The sequence below is a fragment of the Nicotiana tabacum genome, chromosome 13, assembly GCF_000715075.1.
Source record: "Nicotiana tabacum cultivar K326 chromosome 13, ASM71507v2, whole genome shotgun sequence".
Classification (NCBI taxonomy): Eukaryota; Viridiplantae; Streptophyta; class Magnoliopsida; order Solanales; family Solanaceae; genus Nicotiana; species Nicotiana tabacum.
In genome coordinates, this window is record NC_134092.1 from 78,488,042 (window position 1) to 78,505,450 (window position 17,409).

The following is a 17,409-nucleotide window of genomic DNA, read 5'->3' on the forward strand; positions in this document are numbered from 1 at the left end:
ATTTTCATCAATTTATCCCCCGTGAGAATTGAGGAGTGTAATTACTTCATTTTAATTATGCTTAATTTATATTGACTAAATGGTTACATATGTAGATAAATATGTCAAACCGTATAATTAATTAAATTACATTCAAATTCAATTACGATAAAACTTAAACAAGTCGTAATAGATTTACGTATATGGAGGAAAATCAGAAATAGTCAGATTTACAACTGGTAAATGAAAAATAGGCACAATTTCAAAAGTAATCGAAATTTAGCCACTTTTTCATGTAAAGATAAAATCTAAACAAAAAACACCCTTATAAATCCGTAAAAATTCCAGAATAATACACTGGAGTTCAAATTGTTTACATATGAGATTCCAACATAATGTGCTGGAGTTTCATAATTTATCGGAGTTCCAACATAATATGCTAGAAATTTATACGGAGGAGCTCCAAAATTCAGTATATTATGCTAGAACTTTCTGTGTTTCGAATAAAATAATGGATATTTTTTAATAACTTTACAAATACTGACTATTTATAATTACGAATTTCAAAACTGGCTAACTCATACTATTTTCACAGGTAAAGCGTTTAAATTATTGGCACGGGCCAACGCCGATCTAGTTTTACCAATACAGAGGACTTTACTTGTCCCCGTAAAATCTCTCTCTCTTATTTAGAGGTGTTTGTTTTTGCTAACTTCATATTTTGACCAGTATCCATAAGAAGGTTTTCCTCAATTGATTTATCATAAGAAGCACTTTGTCGCAGTTACCAACCCCATGAGTTGCGCCAAATGAACAGACTCATGGGAGGCAGTAATACTGCTATCCTTTTATTCTTAATAGTCAAACAATGTCAGAAAAAAGCTGCAAAAGATTCTGTTCCATGGCTTTGTAAAGATGCTTGTCGTACACATATGAAACTTATATGCCCCTGAGTCCTCAGAGTCAGCATAAAGAGTGTCAAGCATCAAGAATATATTGTTCCTTTAGCCCCTATAAATTTGTTTACCTGTAAAATAATACGATTGAATTTCTACATGATTTATAGATAAGTGAATCGATTTGATTCAAAAATAATAGATGGATTAGACAAAAATGTAAGACTTGGCCTTGAAATTAAAATGAAACGGCAGATATCTTAGTTCCGGGCACAGAGCTACTGGAGGCAGTAAGAACAATATAAATAAGCAAGAAAGTAAATTAGTATTGAGCTTTTAATAGAATATTGTGTATGTTTGTTAGAAAATTTATCTCCTTACAATGGCTGTTGAACTCACTATTTATAGTTACACCTAGGGAACAAGGTCCTAAGATCAAGCCCCTCTTAAATTATAATTATGAGGGCCATTGAAGAATATGTAACGGTGGGCAGTGAATGTCATATTCTCTGTAACGGATCATGCACTTAATGCTGTAGAATATACTTCATTGAATGCTACCGAATGACAGATATTTATTTTGTCTTTATGAGTATCATTCTCTCCGATGACAAGCGACATCACTGCCTACGGGTCCGTCTGTCTTCTGTCTTGGCTCCACGTGTCGCTTTCTCATTCGATCATTAAATATGAACATATTTTACCCCATATAGATAGTCCCCCTGCTTTCCAGTGGCATAATTTTGTGTCACTGGTAAGTTGGTAGAGATACCTGTCTTGGCGAAAAATTCCCTGACCCCCTCTGAAAAGTTTCTGAAGGTTGATTAGACGCACGTCACTCCATATTTAATGCCCCGAACACGCGTCATCCCACAATTCAATATCACTTTTGCCGTCATCAAAGTAATTATGGCCACGATTTTAGCCACATATTCCTTTACTTATACGCATCAAACTTCTTCATTTGCACTTCCTAATTCTCCAAACTCTCTCAAACTCTCTTTACTCAACTTGTGCTTTGTCTTCAACCTTTCTTTAACCTTCTTCTTGAGAGAACTTTCCTTCATTTCTGATAAAAATGGCCTTTTCTTCCAAAAACCCTAGTTCCTTAAAGAACAAAGGTAAAGCTGATGATGCTGCCCCTCCTACGGTGAGTACCACCAGTGGCATCATTCCGGCCACGGCTTCATCCTTTTCGGAATTATGGAACCGTACTCGTAAGTTCACCACTAGTCTTTTCTTCCATTAGAGATTTTCCTATATCGTTATTGACCCTTCTTCTTTCACTATTTCAGTAACTCGGTGGGTACCACCTAGGGTTGAAAGCTTGGACCAGTGGGTCCAGAAAAGTTTGGACGTTACTACCTCGAAGACCCGCATGTGGAAAGAACTGGCCCTTAAAAATGGGTGGAAGGCCAAAACTCATGGTAAATTGAACTCATCAAGTTTTTACCTTTCGTATAAGGAAGTTGATTAACCTTTCTATCCTGTTGAATTCAGGTTTACCCAAGGCTAAGTTATCATCCCCGAGGAGGATGTTTTGGCTCATCCTGCTGATGCGGCGAGGCTGCTATAGGAGGCTTTTACACGAACAGGTGTCCCCGGGCTTGGTTCTGGGTAAAGTGCTTCTTCTCGGAGTCCCCGACCGGAGAACAAGCAACAAAAAATGAGACGTTCATCCACAGCCGGGGGAAAAAATAAAAAGGCAAAGAACGCAACACCTGAGCGATCCCCGAATGTTGTGGAGATGAGCACCGCGTCCGAGCCGGTCCCAGAAACCGTGGAGATCAACGATGATGGAGAAGCCAATGATTATAGGGCTTCTCTACATAGAAGACGGCGACCTTCACCAGATCAACAGAATGCTCAATCTGTTGAGTTAGCTACACCAACCGAGGACGATGCCTCGGCACTCTTGAGGGAGTTTGATGTGGTAAAAGATGCCAACTGACACTTCCGAGTCCCAGCTGTCGTGCCCGGTACTGTAAGGCTGAGTACCTAGCCCCTTCCGTCTTCAGTTGACGAGCAACCAACAACCAGCACTGTACTTGCCATAGCTGCTTCTCACCCTACAATGCTATTTGCTTCATCTCCTTCTTCACCAACTCTGCCTTCATCACTAGCAACCGCTACATCATCTCAACTGGACGTGGTTGTCCGAGAGGAGAACGTCCCTCTCCCCTAGTCCCTAGTTCACGGGAACTTGGGGCAAACTTATGCTGCCACTTCAGAAGATCTCCAAGGGAGGAGGAGCGTCACCCTTTCGATTCCCACCGGATGCCATCTATTGTACCGGACGATGGAACTTGCTAACTATCTGAAGCCCTTGGATTCAAAGAAAGATTGGGAAAAAACACAAACTCTCTCGGAAGAGTGTTTGTTGAACAATGCAATGCAGCGGCGGTATAGTCTTTGTTTTCTCTGTTATTTCTTCTATCTGTGTTATGGCAGGGTTTTGAATTTGCATTCTTGTTTTGCAAGACAACTTCCTTGCTTCTGAGGGCCTTCAAAGGCTGATTCGTGAGAAGTAGGAACTTACCTCCGAGCGGGATCAACTTTTGGCCAAGCGGAACCAAACTGCTGCTCGCCTCTCAGAACTTGAAGCATGAGCTGCTACGACCGTGGAATTGGAGGCTTCGTTGTAGCAAAGTGAGCAAGAAGTAGTGACCCTTAACCAAGAGGTTTCCCCATTAAGGGCACAATTTGAAGAAATTAAGGCCAAATGGGTTGAAGTCATTAATGTTGTTCTTGTTGCATTCGATCGTGAGGCTGCCTTTGCTGAAAGACTGAATAACTTGGAGGCAGCCTTAAACTCCAAAGCTGAAAAACTTGCTACAACCGAGAAAAAGCATGCCCAGTTGGAGGAGAAGCATAAGAAGACCTTAGAGCATAATAAATTTTAGAGCTCCACTGTCCGTAATTTTGATGCCAGCCTTCGATCTATGAGATACGCGCAAGATAACCTCTCTGCTGAGGTCGACCAGCTTAAAGAAGAACTTCAGCACCGAGAGGCTTCCCTCATTATTGAAAAAACATATGCCATGTACAACATGAGGAGAAAAAACTTCGAAGAGGCAAAAGCAGGTGTCATTGACTTTGATGCAAAAATTGCTAAGGCCCTTGAGCTGAGTTAGCTGCAAAAAGAGGTCTTTCGGCCCGTCCTGATGCCAGTGACTCTTCTGGTTATGGTTCTGAGTTCTCGGGAACGGAAGAAGAACCGGAAAGTGATGATGTTGAAGGCCAAAATGATGAAGGTCAAGATGTTGAGCCGGCGGCGGATCCTCCTACTTCCCCAGGGGGCGCAGATGCTTCTCTTCCTCCGGGTTTCGGAAATACAGTAGCTTAGTTTTTGCTTTCTTTTTCAAACTTTTGTATTTTTGCTATTTGGCACATTTAATTGAAAATAGAGACACGTTTTCGTTTAAGTATAAGTTTTTCTCTTTGGGTCCTTTTGTTTAAGTATTTATGCAAGTTTGTTCTTTGCGTCTTTTTTCGTTTAAGTCTTTGCGCAAGTCTGCTCTTTGCATCTTTTTTCATTTAAGTATTTGTGCAAGTTTTACTGTTTGCGTCTAATTGTGCAAGGCTTCAGGTGTATTTTTCCCCGAGAGCATTTAGATTTTGGGTATAAGTTCTTCCGAAATCAACCCTTTAACGTGAGGGTTTTCATAAGAGAGTGCCCTCTTATGTTTACAGTGCTCTTGAAGAGGACGTCTCATGTTCATTACGGCACTAGCATTTAAAGTACTTGTTTAACTTTAAACTAATAAAATCAATTCATCGTTCAGATAAGAAACAAGATAGAAATAAAAGGACTTTACTTTATTCTTTCTATTTTCAAAAGTACATAAGCATTCGTTGTGCTAAAAAGAGATTGCCATTTCTTGTGGCTAACTTGTACAACTTGTTTCTACGGGGCTGGCCGCGCAATCTCCGGTCCCGATGATACAACTATGTTTCCGAGTTTCGTATTTCGGTCGAAGTGGCAGTCGTTGTTGCCGTATCCTCATATCATTCCCCCCAGTGTTCGAATGCGAAGAATGTGAATTTGAACACTGGAAGTTTTACACCTTCAAGGATTCCACCAATGAATTGCTATATAATCTTTAGTTCGATAGCAAACTTCGCTTCCCCTTAGGAATTTATGCTATCGAGCCAAAGATTATCTAACAATCCCCCAGTGGCTTGCACTTGTGAATGGTCGTGTAATCTCTGTTCGACAGCAAAATTTACTTCTCGGTAGGAACTTTGCTATCGAGCAAAAGACTATCTAACCGCTCCGTAGTGGTTCTTTGCTTGTGTTCCTTGTCATTCGAAGGTCTTATTACTGCCGCTAAAGCTTCCTTCGTAGTATGCTTTCCATTGCTGCCTCATTAAAAACCTTGCCAGAAAAATCCAATTAGGACAAAGACTGGACGAAGGGAAAAAGAGTGCAGCATATAGCTTCAGTACATGTGATGTTCATCAGCAATATTATCTCTTGAGTTGTGCCAGTTCCAGGCGCTTGGTAATTTTTCTCCATCTTGATTCTCTAACTCGTATGATCCTTTTCCGATGACAGCTGAAACGCGGTAGGGGCCTTCCCATGTTAGACCTAGCTTCCCTCGATTGAGCTCCCGGGTGTTCTGAGTTACTTTCCTTAAAACCAAGTCTCCCACTTTGAAATAACGGAGGTTGGCTATTCGATTGTAATATCTTTCTATTCTTTACTTTTGGTCTGCCATCCTTATATGCGCCAAGTCCTTGCGTTCATCGAGCAGCTCCAAATTGACTAACATTGCTTCATTGTTTGCTTCTTCATTTGCCCGAAAATATCTCAGGGTAGGCTCCCCTACTTCCACTAGGATCATGGCTTTTGCTCTGTACACAAGAGTCTCTCATGTTCTCGATTTGGCCGTTGTTCAGTACGCCCATAGTACACCTGGAAGCTCTTCGGGCCATTTACCTTTAGCTTCTTCCAATCTCTTTTTGAGATTTTATATAATCACTTTATTTGTTGGTTTTGCTTGACCATTTGCGCTCCGATGATAGGGTGAAGATGTGATCCTTTTGATTTTCATGTCTTCAAGGAACTTCGTGACCTTTGCGCCTATAAATTGCGGTTCGTTGTCGCAGGCTATCTCTTTTGGTATCCCAAATCTACAAATTATGTTCTCCCACAAGAAATCTACCACTTAACATTCGCCGATCTTCTTATAAGGACTTGCTTCAACCCACTTAGAAAAATAGTCACTTAAAATCTAAAAAAATGTTACCTTACCGGGGGCCGGGGGCAGTGGTCCGACGATATCCATTTCCCACTTCATGAACGGCCATGGTGACAAAACTGAGTGCAATGGCTCTATCGGTTGATGTACCAACGGTGCATAGTGTTGACATTTATCACATTTTTGAACATAAGCTTTGGCGTCTTGTTCCATCCGGGGCCAATAGTATGCTGCCCTAATTAATTTTAATACTAAGGAATCTGCGCCTGAGTGATTTTCGCAGATCCCTTCATGGACTTCTCGCATAACATAATTAGCTTCAGAGGCTCCCAAATATCGGGCCAACGGGCCTTGGAAAGATCTTCTGTACAATTGACCCCCGTTGAAGTTGTATCGAGCTGCTTTAGTACGCATGGCCTGAGATGCCTTAGGATCTTCAAGAAATTTGTCGTGTAGATAGACGATAATCTCGTTTCTTCAGTCCCATACCAAATTAGTCGCGTTTACCTCATAATAGCTATCTACGTCCAGTACCAAGTGCATAAGTTGTACGACCATACTAGAGTCCGATCCTTTCATTTCCGTAGAGGAGCCAAGGTTAGCTAGTGCATCTGCTCCTGCATTCTCTTCCCTCGATATATGCATAATTGACCACTCCCGAAACCGAGCGAGCAAAACCTGAACCTTCATTACGTATTGTTGCATACGTTCCTCTTTGGTTTTGAAGATCCCATAGACCTGATTTACCACCAACTGGGAGTCGCATTTGATTTCTATGACCTCGGAGTCCAGTCTCCGGGCAAATTCGAGCCCTACAATCAAAGCTTCATACTCAGGGTTTCTCCTGAAGGCATGGTTAGTACTATGCCGAGCCTGAACCCCTTTACGTTGGAAGCTCCATCCGTGAATAGGGTCCAAACTCCTTAAATCGATTCTAACACCATCACTACTCTTTTGGTAGCCAAAGGTAACAGCCCCGGACTGAAATCGGCCACAAATTCGGCCAAGAATTGCGACTTAATTGCAGTCATGGGCTTATATTCTATGTCAAATTCACTTATTTCGACGACCCACTTGGCCAACCTACCCAAAATTTCGGGTTTATGAAGAATGCTTTGCAGGGGAAATGTGGTCACCACGGCTAACGGGTGACACTGGAAATAAGGCCTAAGCTTTCGAGCGGCGACTACGAGAGCTAAGGCCAATTTTTTCAAATGTGGGTAGCGAGTTTCTGCTCCTGTTAAAATCTTACTAACATAATAAATATGAGATTGTATACCTTCATTCTCACGGACTAAAACAGCACTTACCGGAGCCTCCGAGACCGCTAAGTAGATCAGTAGTTGTTCAGCTTCCTCTGATTTTGACAGTAACGGGGGAGTTGACAAATACCTTTTCAGATCCTTCAAAGCCAACTGGCATTCCGGTGTCCACTCAAAATTATTCTTCTTTTTGAGAAGTGCAAAGAAATGATGGAATTTTTTTGAAGATTGGGAAATGAATCTGCTCAAAGCGGCCAATCTCCCCGTTAGTCTTTGAACCTTTTTTACGTTTTATAAATGGTCCAAGATGTCTTCGATGGCTTTGATTTTATCGAAGTTAACCTCGATCCCCCTTTGTGACATAAGGAATCCCAGGAACTTACCGGAGCTGACCCTGAACGTACACTTCTCGGGCTTAAGCTTCATGTTATGCTTCCTTAGGATGTCAAAAGTTTCTTGCAAGTGTTTAAGATGATCACCTGCATTCAAAGACTTAACAATCATATCATCTATGTAAACTTCCATGATTTTTCCTATTTATTTCTCAAACATTTTGTTCACGAGCCGTTGATAAGTGGCTTCAGCATTCTTTAGCCCGAAAGGCATCACATTGTAACAATATGTGCTAAAGTTCGTTATAAACGAAGTCTTTTCCTGATCCTCTGGCACTACTAGAAATTCGGCAAAAACCGACCACGGTCGACCGATCAATTTTGGTTGGTCAAAAAAAGGGCCAAAAAACCGACCAAAATTGGTCGGTTTTTCCAAATATTTTATTTATTAATTTTGTTTTACGAAATCGACTATCTTTGGTCGGTTTCCTTTGGCGCAAAAATGCGGGAAACTATTTTTGAGTCCCGCGAAATTTATTTTTCAAGAAACCGACCAACTTTGGTCGGTTTTTCATTTAAAATAAATTAAATTTAATATTAATAAAACCGACCAAAATCGGACGGTTAATTCGGCCGGTTATTTTAATAAAACCGACCAACTTTGGTCGGCTATTTTCGTGCGAAAATACAATTAAAGAGTATAAATCAAATAAAAGACAGTCTTAAAATAAAATGCACCAATTGTCTAGTGGTAGAATAGTATCCTGCCACAGTACAGACCCCAGTTCGATTCCCAGATGTTGAATCTTTTGATTACATAATTAAAATACCGACCAACTTTGGTCTCGAAATTTCCGACCAACTTTGGTCGGTATGCCCTTCCGACCTTTAAAAGATCGACCACACGTTAATGGTCTCATTTTGGACGGTTTTTGGCCATTACTGACCAACTTTGGTCGATTTTTTTGGACGGTTTTTCCCGATTTTCTAGTAGTGTGGGTTCGTCTTGATTTAGTTGTACCTGGAATAGGCATCGAGGAAACTTATTAACTCGTGCCTGGCCATCGCATCAATCATTTGATCAATGTTTGGCAATGAGAACGAGTCTTTTGGGAACGTCTTTTTTAAGTCCTTCTAGTCTACGCACATGCAAAATTTATTCTTCTTCTTTGGAACTACTACTACGTTAGATAGCAGTTAGGATACTTTACCTCTCGTATCAAACCGATATCTAGCAAGCGAGTTACCTCTTCTTTGACAAATTTGTTTTTGACCTCGGCAATAGGACATTTTTTCTGTCTTACTAGAGGGATGTTGGGGTCCAAGATCAGCTTGTGCACGACCACTTCTGGCGGGATACCTATCATATCTGCATGCGACCATGCGAAACAATCGACATTAAATTTAAGAAATTCAATAAATCTATACCTGAGCTCAGGTTGCAGTCCTGTCCCCAAGTGGATTCCTCTCCAAAAAATTTTCGAACAATGCAAATTGTTCAAGTTCTTTTGCTGTGGATTTTGTAGCATCCGTCTCTTCTGGTACCTGGAAATATCTTGGTACCTTATAGGATTCTGACGAATCCTCCCCCCAGTTTCGGGAGTAGGCGTAGGTTCCTAAAATTTCTATGTCGCTTGCTCCTTCCCTTTGCTACTGGAAACTAATATTGTATTTATCTCCCTTGCTACCGGTTGGTCACCTCTTATTTGCTTAACTCCCTTGGAATTTGGGAATTTGAGCAGCTGATGATATGTTGATGGCACAGCCTTCATCTCGTGCAACTATGGTCTTCCCAGGATGATATTGTAACCCATATCGCCGTCCACCACCTCAAAAAGTGTCATCTTCATCACCCCCTCAGCATTCGTGGGCAGTAGGATCTCTCATCGGGTTGTCAGACTTGCTAGGTTGAACCCGGCGAGGAGTTTTGGGGTCGAAATAATGCTTTCGGTGAGCTTGGCTTGCTCTAACATCCTCCATTGTATGATGTTGGCCGAACTTCCTGTGTCCACCAGAACACGTTTAATTTTAAAATCTAAGACATTTAAAGAAATTACCAACGCATCGTTGTGCGGTAGTAGCAATCCATCTGCGTCTTCCTCTGTGAAAGTTATATCGTCTTCAGCGACTTCCCGAAGTCTCTTGTTGTGGGTCACTGACACCTTCGTCTTTTTTTACCGAGAATGTAACCCCGTTAATATCGTTCCCCCCCGAAAATCATGTTGATCATCAAGCGCGGGGAATCTTCTCCTGCTTTTGAAGTTTCCGCATTATCACGATTGTGATCGTAGTTGTTTTTAGCCCGATCACTTAAACATTCCCTGAGATGACTGTTTTTTAGCAATGTCGCCACCTCTTCGCGTAGATACCCGCAATCCCCAGTCCGATGACTGTTTGTCCCGTGGTATTCGCACCACAAATTAGGATTCCTTTGGCTGGGATCAGATATCATTGGCTTCGGGAACTGTGCTTTTTTAATGTTCCTCATAGCCAACACCAGCTCCACTACGCTGACGTTGAAGTTATATTCGGAAAGCTTGGGGTCAGAAGAATCTTGAGAACCTGACATTTCCTTGTTCTAGAATGACCTGTTATTTCGGCAGTGATCAGTTCTCCTATTGGTAGTGAACCTATCCGCTGACCGAAAACCTCTGTTGCGTCCTTCGGACCGTTTATAAGGCAGAAACTGACCTCTTGAAGATCGTCGATCTATGTCGAAATCATCTCTCGATTTATCTTTTTTCTTCTCCCGATCCCGACCCTTGGCCGACGCCAGAAAACCGAGTTGATCATCCTCAATCCTTATCTTAGACTTGTACCCGTTATGAACATCCGCCCAAGTTGTTGCCTGGAACTCGAGTAAACTTTCTTTCAACTTTCGGGAAGCGTCGGAACTTCTCGGATTCAAACTTTTGGTAAATACTTCAGCCGCCCATTTGTCCGGTACGACCGGTAGCAATATCCTTTCCTTCTGGAATCTAGTCACAAACTCCCGCAGTAACTCGGACTCTCCTTGTGCAATCCTGAATATGTCGGCCTTTCGGGCCCCGGCATGAGTCTTGATGAAAGAGTCCGCGAGCATCTCGAAGGAGTCTATGGAGTGCTCGGGCAAGAGTGAATACCATGTCAAGGCTCCCTTCGTAAGGGTCTCCCCAAATTTCTTCAGTAAAACTGACCCAATCTTGTGGGGAGCTAAATCGTTCCCCTTCACCGCCGTAGTATAGGTGGTGATGTGCTCCTGAGGATCTGAAGTCCTATCATAATTTGGCACGTGTGGCATATTAAACCCTTCGGGATCAATTCTGGTACTGCGCTCGGTTTGAATGGAAGCTGGGTATACTTTTTTGAATCTGATCCTTTTAATACTGGTGGTGCGCCCGGAATTTGATCCATTCAGGCGTTTATTTCCCTCATAAATCGCATGAGTTCGGTTTTAAAGGGATCATTTTCATTGTTGTTACCGAAACCGCTATTGTTCCCCTCGGTCCCATCGAAACTGACCTCGCCCCTTGAGGTGTTGTTGTCGACCCTCTGTGTTGTTTGATTTGCGGAAGCGCCGAGAGGAACTGGACCTCATCCATTCGCATTGTTGGAAGCCCCCGAGAATGCCTGTTTCAGCTCTATCATGACCTTATCCTACCGTGTGAGATTGCCTATAATGGCCTCTTATTGCTCCTTGAAGATCCTTATTGTTTCGACGACGTGCTCGTCTTCAGCATTATCAGGAGTCGCCTCTTTAACATGTCGTGGATATTTCCCGTCGTGAACCAGCGTGGCCTCGTTCCCTTCGTTGCGGGTATCACTGATGGAATCTTCGTCCTGAGGCTGATTTCCCTACGCCCCAACGTTGTGTGTGTTGTTGAGACCATTATCTGCCATTTTTAATAATTTTTGCTAAGAACAAAGAATCAAACAAGTTAGTAATAGATGCAGGAATTAATTCAATTACACAACTGTCTATGCCCCACGATTGGTACCAAACTGTTTACCTGTAAAATGGTACAGTTGAATTTGTACGTGGTTTATAGACAAATGAATCGATTTGATCCAAAAATAATAGATGGATTAGACAAAAATGTAAGACTTGGCCTTGAAATTGAAAGGAAACGACAGATATCTTAGTTTCAGGTGCAGAGCTACCGGAGGCAGTAAGAACAATATAAATAAGCAAGAAAATAAAATGTTATTGAGCTTTTGATGGAATATAATGTATGCGTGTCAGAAAATTCGTCCCCATACAATGGTAATAGAGCTCACTATTTATAATTACACCTAGGGAACAAGGTCCTAGGATCAAACCCCTCTTAAATGACAATTATGAGGGCCGTTGAAGAATATGTAATGGTGGGCAGTGAATGTCATATTCTCTATAACGGATCATGCATTTAATGCTATAGAATATTCTTTATTGAATGCTACCGGATGACAGACATTTATTTTGCCTTTATGAGTATTATTTTCTCTGATGACAAGCGAGATCACTGCCTTCGGATCCGAATATCTTCTTTCTTCGGCTCCACGTGTCGCTTTCTCATTCGATCATTAAATATGAAAATATTTTACCCCATATAAAACTCTTCGCAACAATACTGTTAACAAAGGGTACAGTCGATACCAGGGTTGTTTTGCACTTACACTACATCAAGAAATAGTGAAATGATTGCTTAATTGAGAACATATTTGACCTGTTAAAGGGAAAGAAGAAGAGGAAAAGGAAGAAAAGGAGAGAAGCAATTCCCTGTCTTTAGCACAAAAGGGTGATTCCACCCCATAAAATCAACAGAGACCTAGAAACTTGGAAAAGAAAAGAAAAATATTCCTTTATATCTTTATTTCTCCTTTACCTTTTCCAACAATTGATAAGGTTCAAGGATTTATATTCATTTGATCTCAATGAAATGATAAAGGCCTTTTATCTTCTTAAAGCAACATCATCGGACTGCCATTTAGCAGCCTACATATAGAGACTCCTAATTCCACTACTTTAGTCTAGCATATGCGTTTAGGGAGGCCAGAAATCTACTTACAATGGGCTTGGTAATGAGAATAAGCAAATTTCTTGAGGGCATCTCCAACCCCATCTGCATTTGCTAGGATGCAGGTGGTATTTGGAGTAATTGGTCTCCAATACTGCTGTATTTTTGGCTGCAAAATGGGAAATAAATAGTGTCACTCCAAATTTGTAGTGATACTATTCATCTCCTTCGTTACTAGTCCCTATTACTTTATTATTATTTTTATTATTTAACTCTTTTAATTTATCTCTTTATATATATACCTAATTATGTTTATGTAGTATCTTTATAATATTAATTTAAATCTTAACTTTGGCGTACAATTTTGATAAATTAATTTTCGTGCATTTATTATTTTTATGTAAAATTATAAGTTAATTTTATTATAAGTTGAATAAGAAAAGAATATAAATTATATGTGATGAATATATAAAAAAGAAAAAAAGTTAGAATTTCTTTAATAAAAATAAGAAAATAAAATTTAAATAAAAGATAATAATATAATATTAAAGAGAGAGAAGAATATAAAATAAAATATTCTTTTTTGAAGTAAAATATAGAGTAATGATTAGAGTAACTTTACTCTATTTTGGAAGAGAAAATTGAGGTAAGGGTTGGAGATGGCCTGATAAGAAATCTCAAAGGCCTGAAGAGATCACAGGTTGTGCAGTAATAGGTTACTATATTAATGCATAAATACAGTATTAATGGCACATTTCCTAGTTCCTACTTCCTACCTTCTATATTTGCCTTTCAATATAAAAGGCACTGCAATCAAATCTCGCAGGGTCAAAAAAAATATTTTTCTTCTTTTTATTTGTCTAAGCATTAAGGGATAAAGATATCAGTACCTGTGCTGGTAGAAAGCAGAGTTGTCCAGCGAAATTGACGAGGACGCACAAGCTAACCCCGTTGATGGAACAATGGATTTGATTTGTTCAATTGAGTCCCTAACTTTCAACAAGAAATACAAATATATATGTATATGTGTGAAAAATCACTAAAATGTAAACCAATACTAAAGTTGAACCCATAATTTCAAAAAATTTATAAATTCAGTGGTAAAAATGTTAAATTGAACCCATAAAATATAAATTTTAGATTGGCCTCTTAAACATGAGGCACACCATCAAGTCCATTTGGTGCAGTTCCAGGTTGTCTCAATCCAGCTTCCACATCCCCTGCATCATCAGAGGATGTCGTCTCAGGTTGTTCAAGCAATGATTGCCTACAAGTTGGGCAAGAAGAGTGTGAAGCCAACCAAATGTCTATGCACCTAACATGAAACCCATGGTGACATCTAGGCAAGACTCTCACTTTCTCGCCATCCATAAATTCACCAAGGCAAATTGGACAATCCGTGGCCAGAATATGAACTCCTGATCCATAAACAGCCACCGGAATTCGCCTCAACGTGCTTTTCTTAAGCCCCGTTGCAGCTAAGCGTTCAGCTCGCGCATTTGCTGACTCGAAAGAAAATCTGCGGCTACATCTGAAAGCACACCTGATAATTGAATTTAGACCAAGTGCGCATATTAATGCACAGAGCAGAGCTGCTAGGATAATTATCATGTTGGTGTCAAAACTTGCTTCCTTGGAGTAACCATGAAATGAATTGCTTTCGTTGCTAGTTGGCGGAACAGAATGAGTATTAGGAATTAGCCGCTCTGTACGATAATAAAATTCCATTGTCCCAATCCGATTCTTGTATTACAGCAGCAAAAAGTAGGACATATGAACTGAAATCTGAAAGCCCCTTTCTAATACTTGGCTTCAAACAACTATGACGGTTCTTGTTATGCAAAATTGACTTGCAGTGATCAATGCCAATTCTAATACTGAAAATGGAACCACAAATTAAAGGAGATGGTCATCACATGATCAAACAATTCTTTCTCTGAGTTCCTCACAGCCTCCACGCAAAAAAATTTCTTGGAAGAATTTGTTGGTTCCGTGACTTTTGTGATGGGGAATGAAAGAGGGCAGTATAGAAAATAAGTGGTGGATGTTTTTGTGTTTTATCTTTGATTTCCTTTGAGAGTAGAAGGAAGGGAAGAGACAAATGATGCCTAAATCAAAGCTGCTTGTCTTTTTGGAAAACAAACTGATACCTTTTCTTCCTAAAACCGAGACTAGGCAGTATAATCTGAAGTAAAGTTCAAGAGACAAATGTTTCTATTTAACTGTTTCTTTGCCTTTCAAAGTGAAAAGCTGAGTAATAAAAGTATTAGGAAGGAGGAGATGAGTTATATTTTTTGGGGAGTTGGGTGGTTATACTTAGATGTGGCGAAGGACGAGCAACGTACAGATAAGAAGATACCAAATGAAAGTGAGTTATATCAAACATAATGTTAGGTCTAGTTTTGTACGACGTATAAGAAATAATTAATCTAGGAATTAAATTTAAAAAGAGTTTATTACATGTTTAGTTAGTAGAAAATTACGGTATAATTAATCACGTGATTAGTTATCCCGAAATTATAGTTTTTATTTTATCCTCATGAAAAGGTGAAATAATTAATTCCGAAATAACTAATGCTGGGATACTTAATCCTAGGATACCTTCTTTCAACCAAACGACACCTTAGTATGCTGTCTTTTCAAAGGTTTGTTGTCACGTTAAAAATTTAAATTTAATAGGTTATATGTTTAAGATTTTCAACACGCTCACTGTTTCTAAAATTAAGGATTCAATTTTCTATATAGTACTCCAATCCACTTTAATTAATTTTGATTGTTTCATACATATTAAAAAATTCATCTTTTAGTATTAATTAACAATAAAAATGATCATATTAACCTTAATTTGTTCATTGAAAATATAACAAATACTCTTAGGCTCTCTATTCCAAAGATAACTATGGAAAAAAGAAGTCAATTCTTTTTTTTATATCTAAAAAAATTAAATATTATGGACTACAAAAAAAACTAAAAAAATCAATTAAAATGAACAGAAAGGAGTATATGGTTCACATCGAAAATGGTTTAAATGAACTCTATGCCTATAAGCTGCACCGCCACTGCTTCATGTCTTTACTAATGGGAAGTTTGAGATACTAGTACTACCAAGGGATGTAATTGAATGATTGTGATTTTTTTATCCTTACATCTTGTTTGGATGGCTGTAGCACATTGTATCGTATTGTATTGTTATTTCAAAACAATGTTTGTTTTGATTGTTTAGTTAAAATTAGTTGTATTGTATTGTTAAATCCACTGTTTCGGAATAATGAAAAGTCCCATTTTTTGAAACAACCGATTTAGTGTGGTGGGATTGTTTCCTACTTTTCTTTTTAATTATGCCATAACTTATTACTCTATAATTCTATTTTACCTTTTACTTATTTTTTTTTTAATCCAAATATCCTAACATATAACCTATATCTTCATTCCTTTATCCTTTCGCCGCTTTCAACTCCAACGTCAGGTATAGTTTTTGCCTTCTTTTTGTTTTGTTCTTTCTTCTATTTTGATTTTCAACTCCAATTCTAATTATTTTATCTCCAATTAGCCGTATAATATTGATTTTTAATTTCAATTCTAATTACTTTATGTATAGTTCTTTATAATATTTAAAACAATTAAGGGTATTTTAGTAAACTTATCAGTTACAGTACAGTACGATACAGTCAAACCAAACAGTAAAATGTTATTTGACAACAGCAAACAATACAATCTATCCAAACATTGTATTCATAAAACGATACAATACAATACCATACAATACAATACGATACATTATAAAACGATGGGTAACAATGATCCAAACAAAGTGTTAATTAAGGTTTAGGGTACAAAATTTGGAAATGAAGAATAATCCGGTAGGGAACGCTTAATCCCCAAGTTGACCTACCAGACGCGAATCCAAATTAGTTGGATCAATGAGTTTAAGATGCCAAATAAATTTTTTAAAAGGAAATATTAATACTGAATTGTATAACCATGTAGAGAAACTTGGGTAGGAGGGATGTTAAGAATGTGGATTATGGTACCTGAACCCTCTCTAGTCAGAATAAGTTTCACACCACAAATGTTTAAAATGTTATTCTAGCACCAAATCCTTAAAAAATGAAAAGAAAAAAGGAGCAACAAATCCTTTTGCCACTCCATCATTCCTCTAAAATTGATAGGCAAATAAATCAGTCTTCTTTACTTTATTTAATCAACTTCCCTGATTAAATTCAGAGATCAAGATAAAGTTAGCTCAATCCGTTGCCTAAGAAAAATTACCACCTTTACCTTCCGTCTCTCTTTTTTTGTCCATTTTGATCCTAACCAAAAAAAGGATAGAAAAGAAGACGAACTTTTCTTCCAATATTATATTAGTGATGCCAATTTCCCTCTTTAACTGTGGATTTTGAAGTTCAATGGTCTAGAACCAATTCAACAATTTCACCACAAAAGCAACTGGTCGTGTCATTTTTACTTAACCTAGTATAATCGTGATCAGCTGGTCACTTTGAATGTTTATACCAAACCTAGCATTTAGGACCCTTTTTATTTATTTATATATGTTAGTTGCATTCAAAAAACAAACTTAACTTAATATATAATGTAATAAGTTAGGAATATTATGGAGCTCTTACCCAAGAGTTGGTTTTCTTCCAGAATTTCATCCTACTTGTGCAAAGTTTTCTTATAGTATGTACAAATTCGACTTTTATTATTGATTACATGATGTGAATTATGGCAGGTAACTCACAGTAAATAATTTTCTCTCG

The 17,409-nt window shown here is 38.9% G+C and overlaps 1 protein-coding gene and 1 long non-coding RNA gene across 3 annotated transcripts; both read right to left on the bottom strand.

The window, feature by feature from the left end:
- Positions 1 to 311: 311 nt before the first annotated feature.
- On the bottom strand, positions 312 to 8,254 carry LOC142167854 (uncharacterized). Its single transcript, XR_012698039.1, has 2 exons — positions 7,390 to 8,254; positions 312 to 1,006 (listed from the first exon to the last, which is right to left on the bottom strand). It is a non-coding gene; the product is annotated as an uncharacterized LOC142167854 (long non-coding RNA).
- Positions 8,255 to 13,604: 5,350 nt separating this feature from the next.
- Positions 13,605 to 14,992, bottom strand: LOC107804648 (RING-H2 finger protein ATL74-like). 2 transcript variants are annotated; one of them, XM_075228054.1, is made up of 2 exons: positions 14,193 to 14,992; positions 13,605 to 13,916 (listed from the first exon to the last, which is right to left on the bottom strand). In XM_075228054.1, exons 1-2 carry the CDS (start codon positions 14,375 to 14,377, stop codon positions 13,799 to 13,801), a joined length of 303 nt encoding a protein of 100 aa, XP_075084155.1. In that variant the 5' UTR covers positions 14,378 to 14,992; the 3' UTR covers positions 13,605 to 13,798. The 2 variants fall into 2 exon arrangements, with proteins under 2 accessions (XP_075084155.1, XP_016484054.1); XM_016628568.2 differs by having other exon boundaries at positions 13,605 to 14,989.
- Between the last annotated feature and the right edge of the window lie 2,417 nt (positions 14,993 to 17,409).

Excerpts from the sequence above, each read along its gene's own strand:
- LOC107804648 (XM_016628568.2), bottom strand. The coding sequence starts at position 14,377 with ATGGAATTTTATTATCGTACAGAGCGGCTAATTCCTAATACTCATTCT.